The 20113-nt window shown below is 41.2% G+C and overlaps 1 protein-coding gene across 2 annotated transcripts in view; it reads left to right on the forward strand.

The window, feature by feature from the left end:
* The window catches only part of VIT (vitrin), a 127471-nt gene that overhangs the window by 23169 nt on the left and 84189 nt on the right, over positions 1-20113 (forward strand). For both annotated transcript variants that reach the window (XM_003908500.3, XM_003908497.3), the window contains exon 3: positions 11916-11981. In XM_003908500.3, coding sequence (XP_003908549.1) covers positions 11916-11981 — 66 coding nt within the window. The remainder of the gene's footprint in view (positions 1-11915; positions 11982-20113) is intronic.

Below are 20113 nucleotides of genomic sequence, written 5' to 3' on the forward strand. Positions count from 1 at the left end.
TGTAGATGTATGATCCTGATCACTGCCTTCATCTTCACATGGTATTCTCCCTCTAGTTGTGTCTGTCTGCACATTTTCCCTTTTTATAATGACATCAGTCATATTGGATTAGAGGCACACCCTACTCCAGTATGACCTCATCCTAACTTAACTATAGCTGCAATGAGCCTATTTCCAAATAAGGTCACATTCTAAGATACGGAGGCTTAGGACTTCACACATAAATTTGGGGGTACGTAATTCAACCCATAATATAACGAGAGTGCTCAAGGTCTGTTCAGAGGGTGTATACCTGGCAGAACTGGGGACTGGAAGAGAAGAAGGTAATGCAGCTGGGAAGGCAAGGGGGCTCTAGGCATGTTGGAAGGAGTATTGGACCAGGAGTCAAAGGGAGGATATGGGTTCTAGTCCTGACTCCACCATCAACTTGCCAATTTTGTCAAGTCACTCATCGTCTCAGAGCTTCCTGCAAATTATATGTTTGAGCTATTAGTCACCCAACCCTACGTAACAGGGCTGCCAGAGACCTAGGGGCAGCTCTGAACAAGCTACTTGTCTCTTGGGTAAGCTACTTTCTCCTGGAGCCAAAGAAAAGGCCAAAAACAATGCTCTGTCTTCACTTTGGATAAGTCCTCAAGGATACCAGGCACTCTCAGGAACCAGTGGCACTATTTCCTGGCTCCTGTCAGATGGCCATAAGAAGCCCTGAGGAACTTCTAGGCACCTGGACCAGGAGCCCTACCCCAACCACTGCTGTTGTCCTCAGAGACTGGGCAAGGTCCAAGGGTCAACCTTCCCAACACTGCCTCTACAATTGCTCTATATGCCTGGCTTGCTTTAGCAAACAAAAAGTTGGCTATGACACTGGGGAACAATCCCTTGAAAGCATAAGGTCCTTCATTTCCCCTTTGCCCCTTTGAGAAGCTACCTCTCTTTTCATTCTAACATACAAGTTAGTACGTTTCTAACATAAGAATGGATTGAGAGTGGGACAAGAGGTTAGGAATAGGGTTTAGTCAAACAAATAAAACAAACAAACTCTGAGGTCATTTCACCCTCTGCATCTTCCCAGCATCACAGAAACAAGAAAGGAAGATCTGGCTGTCTTTTGTACCCTGCCTTTCTCAGCCTGCCCTTGCCCTTCTGGCTTGCTTATTCAGATAGCAAGAAATCAAAGTAGAAAAAGGAGACCCCTGTACCTCAACACAATAAAGGCCATGTATGACAGGGCCACAGCTAATATCATAACCAATGGTGAAAAGCTAAAAGCTTTTCCTCTAAGATCAGAAATGAGACAAGGATGCCCACCCTTGCTACTTCCGTTCAACATGTTACTGGAAGTCCTACCCAGAGCAGTTAGGCAAGGAAAGGAAATGGAGATATTCAAACTGAAAAAGAAATAAAACTTTCTCTGCAGATAACATGATATGATATATAGAAAACCCTGAAGACTCCACCAAAAACCTGTTAGAACTAATAAATGAATTCAGTAAAGTTATAGAATACAAAATTAACATACAAAAGTCAGTAGCACCTCTATATACTCACAGTGAACTATCTGAAAAAGAAATCAAGGAAACAATCTCATTTACGATAGCATCCAAAAAAAAAAAAAAAAACTACTTAGGAATAAATTTAACCATAGAGGTGAAAGATCTGTGCATTGAAAATTATAAAACATTGATGAGGCCAGGTGCAGTGGCTCACACCTGTAATCTCAGCATTTTGCATGGCTTAAGTGGGCAGATCGCTTGAGCCCAGGAGTTTGAGACCGGCTTGAGAAGCATGGAGAAACCCTGTATCTACAAAAAAAATTTAAAAAATTATCCAGGTGTGGTAGCATGTGACTGTAGTCCTAGCTACTCGAGAGTCTGAGGAGGGAAGATCACGTGAGTTCAGGGAGACTGAGGCTACAGTGAGCCATGATCATGCCACTGCACTCCAACATGGATGACAGAGTAAGGTCCTGACTCACACACACCAAAAAAAAGATGCAGAAAATTGAAGAAGATGTACATAAATGGAAAGATATTCCATGTTCATGGATTGGAAGAATTAATATTGTTAAAATGCCTATACCATCCAAAGAAAGCTACAGATTCTTCTATGCAATCCTCAAAGCAATCCCTATTGAAATTCTAATGGCATTTTCCACAGAAATTTGGAAAAAGAATTCTAAATTCATATGGAAACAGAAAAGATTCCAAAAGATCAAAGCAATCCTGAGCAAAAAGAACAAAGGTGGAGGCATCAAATACCCAATGTCCAAATACACTACAAAGCTATAGTAATCAAAATGGCATGGTACTGGCATAAAAACAGACATATAATCCCATGGAACAAAATAAAGAGCCCAGAAATAAACCCACACGTTTATGTTTAATTGATTTTTAACAAAGGTGACAAGAACACACAATGGGGAAAAAGCAGTCTCGTCAATAAGTGGTATTGGGGAAATAGTACATCCATATGCAGAAGAATGTAATTGGGCCCTTAGCTCACACTGTATACAAAAATTAACTCAAAATTGACTAAAGACTTAAATGTAAGACTTGAAGTTATAAAACTACTGGAAGAAAACATAAGAAAAAAGCTTCGTGACATTGGTCTGGGCAATGACTTTTTGGATATAACCCTAAAAGCACAGGCCATAAAAGCAAAGGCAGACAAATGGGATTGCACCAAAAGTAAAAGAAACAACCAACAGAATGAAGAGACAATTTGTAGAATGGAAGATAATATTTGTAAACCATACATTTGATAAGGGATTAATATCCAAAATATATAAGGAACTCTAACAAATCAACAGCACGAAAACAAATACCCTAATTTTTAAAATGGACAAAGGATGTGAATAGACATTTCTCAAAAGAAGACATACAAATGGTCAAAAGGCATATGAAAAAATGCTCAACATCACTAATATCAGGTAAATGCAAATTAAGGCCACAATGAGATATTACCTCACATCCGTTAGAATGGCTATTATTAAAAAACAAAAGATAAGTGTTGTCAAGGATGTGGAGAAAAGGGAGCCCTTCTAAATTGTTAGCAGGAATGTAAATTAATAAACCCATATGGAAAACAATGAGATTCCTCCAAAACATAAAAATAAGAATTACCATGTCATCCAGCAATCCCACATCCGAGTATATGTCCAAAGAAAATGAAATCAGTCTGTTGAAGAGATATCCTTACCCCCATGTTCAATGCAGCATATTCACAACAGTCAAAATAAGGAATCAACCTAAGTGTCTATCAATGGATGAATGAATAAAGAAAATGTGGTGCACGTATACAATGGAATATTATTCTGCCATAAAAAAAGAAATCCTGTCATTTACAATGTAAATGTACCAGAGGATGTTATACTAAGTGAAATAAATCAGGCACAGAAAGACAAAGACTGTATGATCTCATTTACATACTGTATCGAATCTACAAAAGTCAAACTGATGGAAGCAGAAAGTAGAACAATGGTTTCCAGGGGCTGGAGAGCTGGGGAAACAGGGAGATGCTGGTCAAAGGGTACAGACTTTCAGGCCAGGTGTGGTGGCTTATGCCTGTAATCCCAGCACTTTGGGAGACCGAGGTGGGTGGATCACCTGAGGTCAGGAGTTCGAGACCAACCCAGCCAACATGGTGAAATCCCCGTCTCTACTGAAAATACAAAAATTAGCCGAGTATGGTAGCGGGCACCTGTAATCTAAGCTACTTGGGAGGCTGAGGCAGGAGAATTGCTGGAACCCGGGAGGCAGAGGTTGCAGTGAGCCGAGATTGTGCCATTGCACTCCAGCCCGGGCAACAACAGCGAGACTCCATCTCAAAAAAAAAAAAAAAAAAAGGTACAAACTTTCAGTTACAAGATGAATATGTTCTGGTGATCTAATGTACAGCACAGCGACTACAGCTTATAAAACTGCATTGTTTACTTGAAATTTGCTAAGAGAGTAAAGATGTACTCACCACACACATAAAAATTGTTAAGTATGCGAGGTGATGGCTATGTTAATTAGCTTGATTTAATCATTTCACAATGTACACATATATCAAAACATCATAAATATAGACAATTTTCATTTGTCAATTATACCTTAATGAAGCTGGGGGGAATAATAAATCACTCTATTAATGAAAAACAAGGAGGCTCGCGTTCACAGTCCCCTTTCCAGGTCCTCGTGTATCTGCCTCCCTGCCATCTCTCTCCTCTGCTTACATGTCTTCACCCCAGGGTCATTTGCTTAAGTCTCTCTATCCCTCCTCTGGGTGCTGTGATGGCCTCCTTGCCCCAAATCCTTACGCCTTTACCTCATTTTCTACCATACCCCTATTCATCTTTGAAAGCCCACATCTGACCTCCACTCTGTTGCTCTCCGTGCAAACTCGGTGTTTTCCCTTTGCCTTTAGGATGCAATGCAAGTTTCTTCAAGTGCCTTGCTTGTGGGGCCTTCCTGATATGGCTCTTGCTCTCCTCCCCTGCTCTTGTCACTCACCATAGCCCCTACTCCAGCACTGAACTTCTAATTTCCCTGAGGAATGCATCATTTCTCACCTACAGGCCTTTGAACATGCCGTTCCCTTTCCTGGAATGCTCTTCCTCTCACTGACATGCCCACACCCCCTCCCACAAACCATGCTATTCCTCCAGGAAGCTTCCCTCATCCCCATTAGCTTGGACCATCTTCTATGCATTTCCTTGGTGTCCTGTGTTTATTCTCACATAGCTGCAAGATATTGGCCTTGTCATTTTTCTGGCTCTCCAAAATCTGTAAACTCACTGAGGGTGGGAGCTGTATCATGCTCAGGGTCGTACCTCTAGTGCTCACCACATATCATAGGCACTCAATAAATATTTCTAAACAAATAATTGTCCTTAAGGAGGCTAGATTTTTAAGGTATTGGAGCCTTTCAAGGATCTCTCAAAAGCTCTCTAAATAAAAGTCAATTAAGTGTTTAATGTGTTTAATTAAGAGGTAGCATGCTTGTTTTAGATATGTTTCAATGCATGCTAGAGTAGAGTTTTATAGTGCTCATTGTCACTGGAGTATTGCTTATAATCCACATGGACACTGGCAGGGAGCAAGTGGAGTAAAGAGGCCAACACTGTAGCCAGCAAACTCGCATTCTGGTTCCAACTTCTTCCCCCAAATGACTGCAGCATTAGCCAAGGTGGTGACACTGGGCCTGGTTTCCTTTCTATAAAATAAAGGATGACCTCCAAAGCTCCTCCCAGCTTTAAATATCCTATGATTTGAAGCATAATTTTATAATTTACATGATTGTAGAGAATAAGCTGTCATGGCTTTGCTATGAAGCTCTGATTTATTTGATGCTAAATGTTTCATTGAATACATAATCCTAAATTAAAGCATCAGGGAAACCTGAACTATGTTTAAATGATCTGCTTTATAAACTGGTTTTCAAGGAGGCATTGTGGATACTATCTATGTTAGCACACAGAGGGTCTCCAAAAAGATCTAACAGGAAGTTTATGGGCTACAATGAGGCATGCCTATAAAAGTTCTAGATACACAAGTATTCAGTAAGTACCTATTGATTTGATCATTGATTAGATGTTCTGGTATTTCATGTCTTTTCTTCAACATAATGTGGATTCTGATTATAATTCATTACTGACAGGAAAACTGGAAAACATGAGCACAGATGAATCATGCCAATAATTTCAGAAAGCAGTTTTCATTATTATAAACCTATATGATTTCAATATGACCAGATTAAAATATAATTGTTCTTTATCATTATATCAGTTATTTCTCATTTATATAAGATTCTAATTATAAAAATTATGTCTATATAAAATATATATTTTATATTAAATACAAATGTAAAAGGGGAAAATACAGAAAACATAAAATGGAAATAATAATTCCTCCATTATTAACATTTTAGTATATTTGTTCCAGTTTTTTATCTGCATATATTTTAAACTTGTCAGAGTCATTCTTAAGGTTAGAGCTGAACACTTCACAGTAATTTAATATTCTACTACACACCATTTATAATAAATGCCTAGGATTTCCCATTATTGGCACGTTTTCAACATTTTATTATTTCCAGATCCATTAGAAATAATGCTACAATGAGCATTTTTTTACATAAATCTTTGTCTATACCTCTGATTATAACTTGGGATATATTCCTAGAAGTTTGTTTTCTAGGTCAAAGAATATAAAAGTTTTTAAGGCTCTTGAAATTGCTTTCCAGAATGGCCCTGCCTGCTTATACTTCACCAACAGTGTTCAGGGAAGCCCTAATCTCAAATCCCTGCCAGGATTAAATATAATTTTATGTTCCATATTTACTAGCATGATATGGGAAAACACCCCCTCATTTTGCTTTAGCTTGCATTTTTAACGTTAAGAAGATTAAACATAGTTTCAAGCTTATTCATTTATATTTTCTCTATGCATTATACAATAAATTTTAAAAATCAGTATTTGAACTGCCCTGATTGTCACATCAGAGAGGGAGAGAGTGAAGTGGGAGAAATTTTTTTTCTGAAAAAGTAATTTTAGTATTTAATATGCTTTAACATTTCAAGCACTACTAAAGAAAGAAAAGACAGCCTGGGCAACATAGCGAGGCACTGTCTCTACAAAAAATGAAAAAGTAGCCGGACATGGTGGCACACACGTCTGTAAGCCCAACTATTTGGGAGGTTGAGGCAGGAGGATCGCTTGAGCCCAGGAGTTCAAGGTAGCAGTAGGCTGTGATCACACCACTGCATTCTAGCCTTGGCAAGACAGGAAAAGAAAGGAAAGGAGAGGAAAGGAGGAAAAGGGAGGGGAGGAGAGGAGAAGAGAGGAGAAGAGAAGAGAAGAGAAGAGAAGGAGAAGGAGAAGAGAATTGTTTATGTTATTCAAAACTGAAACATCAGATTTTTTGTTGTTGTTGTTTGTTTTTTTTGAGATGGAGTTTCACTCTTGTTGCCCAGGCTGCAGTGCAGTGGCGCAATCTCAGCTCATTGCAACCTCCACCTTCTGGTTTCAAGTGATTCTCCTGCCTCAGCCTCCCAAGTAGCTGGGATTACAGGTGCCAGTCACCATGCCAGGCTAATTTTTGTATTTTTAGTAGAGACGGGGTTTCACCATGTTGGCCAAAGAACACTGGATTTTTAAGGACTGAGAAGCATTGCTGAGAAGCATTGCTGCATGATTGCCTTGGAATTTGGGGTTCCAGACTTAACTCTCTTCAAGTTTTCTTGACACACATGGCCTCCATTGCCAGATAATTAACTACTCTCACACAGGGGCTGGCTCTCAGACCTGTCTGCGGCTTTGCACTTTGAAGTGGGCATCAGGCATCCATCCTGGTGCTCTGCTAGGCGTCCTAGGAAAATGAACACAAGATTGATTTTTCTCTTCCCCAACTTCAACATGCAATTTACCATTTCCAATGTAGCAAGAGGGGGATTGCTGAGGAGGAGTGAAGACTTGCTCCAGGGCACAAGCACATTTGCAGGCCCTACTGACCAGCTGTCCACTGGAGGAGTGGTTTCTGAGGAGCTTTAATTATAAGCACAGAAGCTGAGGGGAGGGCCTGTGTGTGCCATCAAAGATAATGACTTTATTAATTACTGCTGTTCAACTGAACCCAGCTATGCATGTTTTCAGCCTAAAAGGTCTTGGGCAACCAAAAGCAAATGATGGGGTGGTCTTACTAAAATATTTATAGTCCTAATGATACCAGGACTTATAAACCACTTGCCTCAGGGACAGAGGCCAAGAACAGTTTTTGGTTTTCCACAAAAATTGATACCCAAATTTATTATTTTACTTACTCCCTCTCCTTGCTCAATTTTTTTTTCTATGTATGTATTTAGAACTCATTTTTAAAAATATTATAGGATTATAGATATTTCTTTTTGAGCATTAAGTGAAAATATAGTCTTTGCACAGAGTTAATTGACAAGAAGCTACTATAAAAATTAGACCTCCGGGACACTCATACCCACTCAAACCCCAGAAGTAAATATACCGAAAAAATGTCTGCCTTCATTCTGCCTGGCTAGACTTCTGGTTCTCACTCAGTTCTCTTTCATGTTTCTGTTCTCCTAGGACATGGTATGTCAATTACTCAGGCCTCAACTAGTGCTAACAGTCAAAATTGGAGACAATTCAATGGCCACATCATTGGCACAGGTTAGCTAGTGTCTTAGTCCATGCAGGCTGCTATAAAAAACTGCTACAGACTGAGTGGCTTAGAAAAACAGAAGTTTATTTCTCACCGTTGTGGAGGCTGGGAAGTCCAAGATCAGGGTGCTGATGGGTTCAGGGTCTGGTCAGGGTCTGCTTCCTGGTTCCTAGAGAGTCATCTTTTTGGTGTGTCCTCACATGACAGAAGGGGCAAACTAGCTCTCTGGGGTCCCTTTTATAAGGGCACTTATCCCTTCCTGAGGGCTCACTGTCAAGACCTGCAACGTCCCAAAGGCTCCACTTTCTAATATCATCACACTGGGGGTTAGAATGTCAATGTTAGGAATTCTAGTTGGGGGGTGTTGGGGGGGCGGGTAAACAAACATTGAGACCATAGTAGCTGGATAATCATAAGATAAATAGAGTTTTTTTTAACACTTGGTGGCATTGCCACTTTTTTCTTCAAAAATAGTTGCCAATCCAAAAACTCCTAAGTCCATTTATACCTAAGTTGAGGATCTGTGTTCAGTTAGAAACAAACACGCCCGCCAGGCGCAGTGGCTCACGCCTGTAATCCCAGCACTTTGGGAGGCCGACACAGGAGGACCACCTGAGGTCAGGAGTTCAAGACCAGCCTGGCCAACATGGTGAAACCCCATCTCTGCTAAATATACAAAAATTAGCCAGCCAGAGTGAGACTGTCTCAAAAAAAAAAAAAAAAAAAAAAAAAAGCTATCAGAAATTTTCACAATACATATCAAAATTTTAAGTGAGCATACATTTCAAACAAATTCTATTTGAAAATGTATTTTAAGGAAATAACGGATCTATGCAAAGATTACGCTATTTCTATTAAATCAAAGTTTGGTTATGATACATCCATATAGGGTAATACTTTGCAGGCAATTAAAATTACTGTAGAAAGAACATTTAATGACAAGAAAAAATGTTGATATATATCATTAAGTGGAAATAAGTTATTAAACATTGTAAACAACATGAGTATGATCAAATGTTTGTTTAAATGTATTCATATGAATACCTGTATAGATATAGAAAAAGACTAGAAAATATTATACTTTTATATTCATCCACATTTGTGTTGTTTACATTTTTCTACAAAGAACATGTATCTTTTTAAATAATAAAAACAGCCAACATTCACTTTTTAATGAACGGAGACAATATATAAAAAGCCTCAGGCTGGGTGCAGTGTCTCACGCCTGTAATACCAACACTTTGGGAGGCCGAGGTAGGTGGATCACCTGAGGTCAGGAGTCTGAGACTAGCCTGGCCAACATGGTGAAACCCCATCTCTACTAAAAATACAAAAATTAGCCAGACGTGGTGCAGCACACCTGTAATCCCAGCTACTCAGGAGGTTGAGGCAGGAGAATTGCTTGAACCCGGGAGCCGAAATCACACTACTGCACTCCAGCCTGGGTGACAGAGTGGGGCTCTGTCTCAAAAAAAAAAAAAAAAAAAAAGCCTCAGAAGAGAGGCTGTCTGGGAAAGAAAGGCAAGGAGAAAAGCGTGGGGAGAAGAAGGAGAGACTCATCACAAGCTCTCAGAATGCTCTATTTCATCTTATGTGCTTGAAAAGGAACCAGACTTTAAATCAGAAAGGATACAGAATTCTCCCTTCTTCACCTATTGATATACGTTAAGGAACGTGGTGTCCAAATGCTATCGGAGGTTCTGCTCCTGTTTCTAAGGAGGAAGCTTAACTATCTGCAGTTGCCTCGATGGGACACAGAACCAGGGCTGCCAGGGGGCTACGAGGGAATACTCAGGTCACTTCTCAGACATTGTGATGAGTCTCCTTCTTCTCCCTAACCCTTTTCTCCTTGCCTTTCTTTCCCAGACAGCCTCTCTTCTGAGGCTCTTTGTATGTTCCCTGCATTCAGCCTTCCCTCAAGGACACTCATATGCACACACACATAGGTGCACACACACATAGTGTGCACACACATAGATGCACCCACATTCACATGCAGTTCTCCGGCTATTTGGAAACTGGCCATCTGGAAACCTGCTGTGGAAGGGAGGACAGAGCACAGGAGGGGCCGGGGTGCTCATCCCACCTCCATCATTAATTCATGGGACAAGACAAATTGGTGGACTTCTCCAGACCCACATTCCTTCCTCTGGAAAATGGGAGCTTTGTCAGGTCAGTGTGGTCAAATTTAAACACAGCAAAACAAAGGACAAGTATCCAAGAGGTGTCTTTAAAGGGACCTTTCAGCTGGGGCTGAGAAAAGTATACAAAGTAGACATCTCATTTCTCCCATCTTAATACAGTCATGCACTTCATGCACTTAATACAGTCATGCACTTCAGTGTCTCAGTCAATGGCCCTATAACATTATAATGGAGATGAAAAATTCCTATTGCCTAGTGAGATTGTAGCCATTGATGTAGTACAACACATTACTCACATGTGTGTGGTGATGCTTGTGTAAACAAACCTACTGAGCTGCCAGCAGCCATGTAAAAGTATAGCACATACCGTTATGTACAGTACATAATACTCGATAATGATTACTTGATAGATAACAAGTAACAACTATGCTGCTGGCTTATGTGTTTTCTTTTTTTTGAGATGGAGTCTCACTCTGTCGCCCAGGCTGGGGTGCAGTGACGTGATCTCGGCTCACTGCAATCTCTGCCTCCTGGGTTCAAGCGATTCTCCTGCCTCAGCCTCCCAAGTAGCTGGAATTACAGGCGTGTGCCACCACTCCCAGCTAATATTTTTGTATTTTTAGTAGAAGCAGGGTTTCACCATGTTGGCCACACTCGTCTCAAACTCCTGACCTCAAGTGATCCACCCACCTCTGCCTCCCAAAGTGCTGGGATTACAGGCGTGAGCCACCACACCTGGCGTGTATTTTATATCTTATATTTTTATCATTATTTTAGAGTATACTCCTTTTACTCACTTAAAAAAAAAGTTATCATAACTTTTAACCAAAACATTTTAAAAGTAAAAAATTTAAACATCTCAAAAATACAAAAAAGCTTGTGGAATAAGGATATAAGGAAAGACAATATTTTTGTACAGCTGTAAAATGTGTGTGTTTTAAGCTAAGCGTTATTACAAAAGAGTCAAAAAGTTAAAAAATCAAAAAGTTCACAAGGTGAAAAAGATACAGTAAGCTAAGATTAATATTAAGGAAAAAATATTTGTTATAAATTTAGTGTAGACATATACAGTGGTTATAAAATCTACGGTTTTGTACAGTAATATCGTAGGCCTTCACACTCACTCACCCCTCACTCACTGACTCACCCAGAGCAACTTCCAGTCCTGCAAGCTCCATTCATGCTAAGTGTCCTCTACAGATGTACCACTTTTTATCTTTTATACTGTATTTTTACTGTACTTTTTTAATGTTTAGATATATTTTGATACATAAATACTTATCAGTTGTTAACAATTGTTTACAGTATTCAGTACAGTAACATGCTGTACAGGTTTTTGACCTAAGAGGCAACAGACCATACCATACAGTGTAGGTGTGTAGTAGACCATCTAGGTTTGTGTAAGTGCACTCTACAATATCGGCACAATGATGAAATCGCCTATTGACACATTTCTCAGAGCTCAGCCCCATCGTTAAGTGATGCATGACTGTAAGAGGGAAAATTTGTTCTGCCAGTGAGAATACTTTGTGGATGATCAAAGCAAATATAAGTCAAAAGAGAAAGCATTTAGGTAAAATAATATTGACTAAATTTTTTAAATTTTTCTTTATGTAGTTTTGCTGGTGACTGGAGTACATTCAAACAAAGAAACGTCAAAGAAGATTAAAAGGCCCAAGTTCAGTAAGTAAAATCACAATTCCTTGCTGGCATAAGGCTCGTCTCTCCCATGGCGGGTTATTATACTTGCTTTAGATAATTTTTGTTTTGGTTTGGTTTTTGTCTCTATCTCAACTAATTTCTACTCAGACTGATTAGTGATAAGTCTTATCCCCTACCACATTCCAAAAAGTGTTTGAGATAGGAGCCCTGACTTTAGGGTAAAGGATATGTAGTTCCCTTGCACTAGAAAAACTCAAAATACACATACAGAGACCAGGCAACAGTATGTCTCTATGGCTAAGTGGAATAAGCTTAGCCCTGACATTGAAATGTTGTCTCAATTCTCCGTACCAGAGAACTTATTTTGGCTAATGCAAAGGTCTAGCAAACCTGCTCATCTTCCAACAGACCCTGGGAGCAGAAGGCAAATCTCGCAAAAAAGCCCATGCAATTTCACACCCAATCAATGGAAGCAGAAAAAATAAATTTCACTTTTGAGTGGTGTATCAGTTAAGATTAGATGACAGAAAATCTGGAATAAGGGCAAGGGTGGTGGCTCACGCCTGTAATCTCAGCACTTTGAAAGGCTGAGGCGGACAGATCACTTGAAGTCAGGAGTTCGAGACCAGCCTGACCAACATGGTGTCTCTATTAAAAATTCAAAAATTAGCCAGGCCTGATGGTGCATGCCTGTAATCCCAGCTATTAGGGAGGCTGAGGCATAAGAATCACTTGAACCTGGGAGATGGAGGTTGCAGTGAGCCCAGATCATACCACTGAACTCCAGCCTGGGCCAGAGTGAGACTGTATCAAAAAAAAAAAAAAGAAAATCTGGAATAATAGATGCTTACTTAAGACTGCAGTTTCTTTCTCTCTCGTGGTCTTGGCTTTTATGGAAGTTCCACAGTCTCCAGGGACCCAGACTTCTGGCTTCTAATTCTGCCATTTTCAATGTGGCTCCCAATTCATTGCCCAAAATGGCTGCCCCAGCTCCATCCATCATGTCCACATTCCAGTCAGTAGGAAGGGATGAAGAAAGGCACATAATAGTGATGCAGGATTTTTCTTCTCAGTCATTTTGCAAGCCAGGGACCCCCAGCCAGTGATGCTTCACCTGGGCCTTGCTCGGCCATGCTGGCATGCCCCAGCACACCTGTGTTACAGCTTAAACTCATGTTCAGCAGTTCCCAAGCGCTTGTACCATGCCCAAGAAGAATGAGAATAAGCTGGACATTGAAGGGTGAGGAGGGCTGAGAATTTTACTGAGTGAAGGAAGAGCTCTCAGCAGAGAGGGGACGTGAGGTGTGGTTCTCCTACCCAAAGGCGTGAAAGTTCCTAATGTGGCTGCGTCTGGGGACTTTTACGGACTCAGAATGGGGAGTATGTGCTGATTGGTTTGTGAGTATGCACAAAAGGTTACCACAAAGACACCACTCAAAGGTGGGCATGACAGTGTAGAAAACCAATTAGGAACAGGGTAGGTATATGTAAAACACGTGAAGGGTGGGGATCCATTAGAGGAAAGCACACCAAACAGGAAGACGGCTTCTCAATCCAGTCTGAGGATTTAATTTGTAGCTTGGCTTTCAGGCTTTGAACTCTCTTTGGCTTGGAGGTGGGGTTTCACCAGGGACCCACCCCTATCTACCTAGGCATTTGGCTGCCTCCTACCACTCTCAACAGCTCCCTTTAAAGCTACATCCAGAAAGTTCAATATAACCCCTCTCTTTAAGTACTATTGGCCAGCAGTAAGGGAGAGTAGGAAATGTCTTGATTTTTTTTTTTTTTTTTTTTGAGATGGAGTCTCACTCTGTCACCAGGCTGGAGTGCAGTGGTGCGATCTTGGCTCACTGCAACCTCCGCCTCCTGGGTTCACGCCATTCTCCTGCCTCAGCCTCCCGAGTAGCTGGGACTATAGGCACCCACCACCACGCCCGGCTAATTTTTTGTATTTTTAGTAGAGACGGGGTTTCACCGTGTTGGCCAGGATGGTCTCGATTTCTTGACCTCGTGATCCACCTTCCTTGGCCTCCCAAAGTGCTGGGATTACAGGCGTGAGCCACCGCGCCCAGCCATGTCTTGATTTTAAACATCCATGTCCCTTGCTAAAAGTAATAAGGGGTATTATTACTAAGAAAAAAGAGAAGAATGGATATTGGGAAATAACTCACAGAAGACACAGATGGAAAACTCACACTCAAATATTGTAAGCACACTGGGATATCTGTATCCAAATTTGTAGGCCTGATGGAAGCTTAAGTTAAAGTGTGTTTATAAAGAACCATTAAAAAAGGCTTTATATACAGTCAATGTTCTGTGCTCTCCACAACTGAAACCTTTATAGGCATTAAATTTAGGTACCTTGAAATCAGCCACATTAATCATTTGAAATAAAAGAAAGATTTGCTTCACACAGCCTCTTTTTTCTTCTGCTCTTTTAAACCTTCCATGTGAGATTTCCTGTTGAAATGAGACCAAAAGGGCAACCATCCACAGCCTCCTAGTCTGAAATACTAAAAAGGAATCAGTTGTTTATTTATTTCTGTCAGGGCCAAGAGCCAAGAGGACCGGCCCTGGGGCAGATGTGTGTTCAAAACAATGATTAGGTTAATATGGAGACAAATGCACGCCCAAATATGAAGTCCTTTGGGCTGTTTCCAGTGTCTTCATTAACTCATATACAAAAATCATGAAAGGTTCCATGATTACCATGACAACAGTTTGCAGTGACTATGAAAGTCTGTGCTAAATGACCCAAGGGCAAACCTCTTTGAGAGATCTCAAATGGATTGAATTTCTGATATGCTAAATTCCAGCCTTATTCTCAAAATCTCCCTAGTGATGCAGCACATTGGAATCAATAAATGCATGAGGTCTTTTCTCTAATTAGAAGCTCTGGCACAATTATTAAATAGGGAAAAAAAGATACAATGAAGGTAATTGGATATTCCCAAACCACGGAGATATCTGATTCTTGATCTCCAGAGTATTTCCAAATCATAGTCTATAGCTTGAGGCCAAAGTCTTTTTCTTTCTTTCTCTCTTTTTTCTATTCAACATTGTCAGTCTGCTGCTGGGGGAGGTGACTGACAGCAAGGAAGGCACATTATTCATTCATTTGATAAGTATTTATTTGGTGCTGGCCAAGTACCAGGCACTGTGTTAGATACCCAGAAACAAAAGCAATCCAGAATCCACCTATGCCCTCACAGAGCTCACAATCTAAGGTGGAAGAAAGACAAGTCAACAGGCAATGATACTGTCCATATACGCTAGGACAAGAGGAGCTAAAGGTACTCAGAGAGTTAGGAAAAGAATTTGTGTATCTGGGAGGGCTTCCTGGAGAAAATGACACACACTGATTCTAAAGGCCAAATGGGGATTGGCCAGGCAAAGACGAGGAGAAAAGAGTGCAATAAGCAGAAAGAACACGTCGTGCCCAAGTCCTGAAGAGTAGAAAAAGCTAAACAGTAGTTCAACATACAGAAATAGAGAGTGGAAGGTGAATGTGTTGAGGAAAAAGATGGAAAGCAAACAGACACCAGATGGTGAAGAGCTTTGCTGCCATGTTCAGGGGATCTGGACTTCATCGAGAGGGCAGTGGGAAGTATCTTCATGTGGGTTATTTTGGTTGCAATTAGCAGAACTCCAAGGCCAATCTGCTTAAGCAAAAAGGGGGATTTGGGCAGGACGTGGGGTAGCTCACAGAACCCAAGGCAGGAAATGCAGCTGTAACTCCTTCGGGTTGGACTGCAGATGGAAAGGCCTCAGGAACCGGCACCCCTGCCTCTTCTCTCTGTGCATCTCTCTCTTTCTCTCTCTCGCTCTCTCTCGCTCTCTCCAGATCATGTCTCTCAGTCCTGATCCCAAATTCCTGGGAGAGAGAATCTAATTGCATCAGGCAAGGTTGGCAGGGGTCCACCCCTATAAAAGGAGCATGGTCCTCAGAGAATAGTAAAGTGTTAAGGAAGGTTGTGTTAGGGAAATGAAACAACCCTGCCAACATTAACAACAACTCCTTTGTAGCACTATTTGAAGATATGAAGAGAGAAGAGAGAGAACACAACTTGTGAGTAAGCATTACAGATTTACATGCATATGCAGATAGTATGAAAGTGTGTACAAAGTCTGGACAGAATTTCACACAACTTTATATAGTAAGTTGGAAGACGACAATTACAATTTCTCTTGCCGTTCTGGAGGTAAGGGCTTACAGATCCTTACAGAAGGCCAGAGTCCTCGCATTGTAAAATCAAAAGGCTGGCTTCTTATGTCTTATGTCTTTAAGAAAACATCCTAAGAGGACAGGGTGGTCGAGGTGCAATGGCTTCTCTCCTCTTCACTAAACAAAAAAAGCTTGATCATCTAACCGTTAGCGTCGATACCTCAAAATGTATCTTACAGGATGCTATTGAAGAGTTTTAAACAGAAAGTGAAATGATAAAAGCAGGACTTTAAACAAACCACTTTAGCTTTAATGTGAGATAGGACTAGGTCAGTGGTTCTCAATGTGTGACTCCTGGACCAGCAGCATCAGCATCATCCGGGACCTTTTGTCTCACCCGGCCCAGACATCCTGAGTCAAAAACTACAAGGGTGGGCCCAGCAATTTGTGCTTTAACCACCTCTCCAGGTGATTCTGAGGCCTTGTAAAATGTGATAACCAGTGGACTAGAGAGAGAAGGGCTTCTTGCAGATATGAATGAGAAATCATTTAGGTAGGTTCCCTTTAGTGCCCTCTAACCTCTCTTTTAGAAGCCCTCAATTTTCACCAGTGTTTTTTCAAGACTCACAGTCTTCACGACCCGGAAGTCTTAAGTCAAATAACAAGGAGAAGGTAATTTGGTACTGTTGGTCAGTGATTAATTTCCTGACCCCTCCTAGACAGGGGGCACTCTCCTAGACTCTTGAGGATCTAGTACCTGAGTGACACTAGTTGGCAGGGCCGCATTTGAAACCCAGGTCTGGGTGAGGTTCAAACCCTTATGTTTCCCCAGTGGCCTCCTCTTGAGCTGGGTGGGACTAAAGAATGAGGTGTCTGTTGCCTGGGAATGGATGAGGGTGTTGCATAATCAAAGGCTGACTAAGTAGAAAGTAAAGTAGAAAACATATGGGGAAAATGGGAGAAGGAGAAGAGCATAACTGTCTTCCTTGGGCTTGGCTTGAAAACGCCTGCCATTCCAGTACATTTATTCTGCCTACTTATAGGGTTTCCACTGATTTTGGTAGTTATCTCTTTCTCTCCTCTCTACTTTCCCTTCTTTTTCACTTCTTTGTCTTCTCGCCCCTTTTTCCTTCTTTGCATTTCTTTCATCTGTCCATGGCCTCCAGTGCCCCTCATGGATGTTACTTAGCACCACTGGTGGGGGACCCTTTGGACCAAGAAGGTAATATTTAAGAGCGTGTTGAAAATAATCTGGCAGGTCAGGTGCAGTGGCTTACACCTGTAATCCTAGCACTTTGGGAGGCAAAGGCGGGTGGATTGCCTGAGCTCGTGAGTTCCAGACCATCCTGGCCAACATGGTGAAACCCCATCTCTACTGAAAATACAAAAATTAGCCAGATGTGGTGGCAGGCACCTGTAATCCCAGCTACTTGGGAGGCTGAGGCAGATTGCTTGAATCCAGGAGGCAGAGGTTGTGGTGAGCCAAGACCACACCACTGCTCTCCAGCCTGGGTGACAGAGCAAGACTCTGTCTCAAAAAAAAAAAAGAAAAGAAAAGAAAAGAAAGAAAAAAGAAAATAATCTGGCATGGGGGTCTTACGAAGAAGAAAAACAAAGCTATAAAAAGCAATTGGATGGATTCTCACAGCTCTACTCCACAAACCCATAGGCCCATTCATTCTAAGCTAATATTTTGCTTTTATGTGCTCAGTTGTATTGGATACAACTTTATCCCACCATATTTGGCTTATCACATTATTTTCAAAATCAAATTAAGTCTGACTCCAAACTGCCAATTGCTGGGGTCGGGGGTGGAATTCAAAGTCCTTAATTACAAGGGCTTCCTCCCTTTCTGCTCCAGCAGAGAGGGCTTGTGCAGTCTAGAAGATTCGGGGTGGTCAGCTACTCAGCGTCCAAGTCCATGTTATCTTTGGAAGGTGGGCAACCCCACTGCTTCCTGGATGATGGGATATTGGCAGAGGTGGGGAAGCCCTGTACCTAAATGTCCACCCCAAGGTGCATCACACCAGGTGCTGCCCTGAGGTGGTGCTCCTCAAAGCAGCTGCTAGGGCAAGGGATGTTTCCTTTACTGGAACCTATTTGGCCACTCCCACCTTCCCAGTCGTAGAAGATCATTGTGTCTCCATCAGTCTTTGGGCTGAACAAGCCCAGTGCCCTGAAACAAGGGGAATTTGGAAAGTCTACTTTTCAAAGCCCGGAGAGAGTGTTGTCTTTGCGACCCACTGGCCTCTCTCCTGCAATCTTGAGATCCAGAGGTGGGAAAACATGAGCCCGTCTACCTTCTTAGAATAGTAAGATGGAAAAAATGCAATGGGAAGAAACGTAGGTTAATGACTTAATAAATTAATGGGCTGTTTAATCCAAGGTAAAGTTTACCTTACTGCAGTAATGAGAGTTTTATCACTTTATTTTTAGAGGTGACATTTTCAAGGCTCTCATTTTCCCGATAAGTCTTAGAGTCATAGATCTAACCTTAGCCAGAGGCACCTCAGTAGCAGGTTTAGTCAGCATAAACCTACTCAAGCACTTTCTAACAAATTACCAAAATGTGGCTGCATTTTTCTTGATTGTTTAAGGCTACAAATAAAGATTGAAGGGCTTAGGTGTGTTCATAACACACTTCTCCTAAGGCAGTCATAATACCTTACACATTTTAAGGATTAATTTCATTTATGTGTAGGTTACACATTCAAAAAAGGCCTACTCTTTAACTTATGAGCCTTTCAGTCCATACTGTAATAAACACATCATATATTTTCACATAAATTATGTCCACCAGACTCTAGAACAATTCCTGCCTGGCAGAGTGTCTGTGCTAGAGGGAGAAAAGCTTTTAAGTTGTAAAATCTCATCAATGGCTTTTCACACATAATGGAGCTGCAGAAGAGCCCCGGAAGCAATGGCCTTAGTCCGAAGTGGTGTTAGATGAGATTACATTATGCAGATGGGAGCCATTGATGATTCCATGCAATGTGTTTACTGGCTGCCCATCCTGCAAAGTCTGTGACCTCAGAAAGCATCAATCTTGTATAAGGCAAAACAAAAGCATGCAAAGGATAGCCCTGCTGGACCCAAACCCTATCCTCAACACACACTCAGAACTAGGTTAGATGCCTCCTGTATGCACTGCACTTTCTCCATCAAGTACTGATGCTCCTTGACTTACAATGGGGTTGTGCTTTGATAAGCCCATAGTAGGTCACAAATGCATTTAATACCCTGAAAAAACCTTCATAAAGTTGAAAAATCTTAAGTTAAATCATTGTAAATCAGGGTCTGTCTCTATTTACCACATATTACTCTAAGAGCTTTTTTTATACAGTCTGTCTTCCCAGCAAGACCAAAAGTACCATGAAGATCCAATCAGTGTTCATTAGGTAATTGTTGGATGTATGGACAAATGAACAGTAACAACAAAAGCCACTATAAAATAAAGCAAAATGTGGTCAATTCTATAGGAGAATAACAAACATGGAGTCTACAATAGGACTCCTGCTGGTCTTATGAAAGAACGTTCAAGATAAGACCTGAAAAATAAGTGAATTTTTACAGGCAGAGGTTGGGAAAGGGCTTTCTAGGTGGACTAAGCCCAGATACCATGGGAAGCAAGTAGAGGACGAGGTCAGGAGGCAGTGAATGGCATGGTGGGTTTAAGTGTTGGGGAGTCATGGAAATGCATCTGGAAGGTGGATTAGGACCCACCAGGAAATGTCAATCTGAGAAGCTTTTTTTCTTTGTCATTCACTAGAGGGCGGGGACTCCTGAGAGTTTTCTAAGCAGGAAATTTACATGATGAAGACAACAATCAGTGAGATAAACAAGATATTCTCCACAGGCAGTAGAGCTACATTCTGAAATATTTCCATCTACATTGGAGTCTGTTGAAATAGACTTAATTTGGGGTGAAATGTACAACATGTAATTCACATAGTTCTCTCCATTTAATTAATCTTAATACCTTGTAAGG

Source organism: Papio anubis, chromosome 14 (genome assembly GCF_008728515.1).
Source record: "Papio anubis isolate 15944 chromosome 14, Panubis1.0, whole genome shotgun sequence".
NCBI lineage: Eukaryota > Metazoa > Chordata > Mammalia > Primates > Cercopithecidae > Papio > Papio anubis.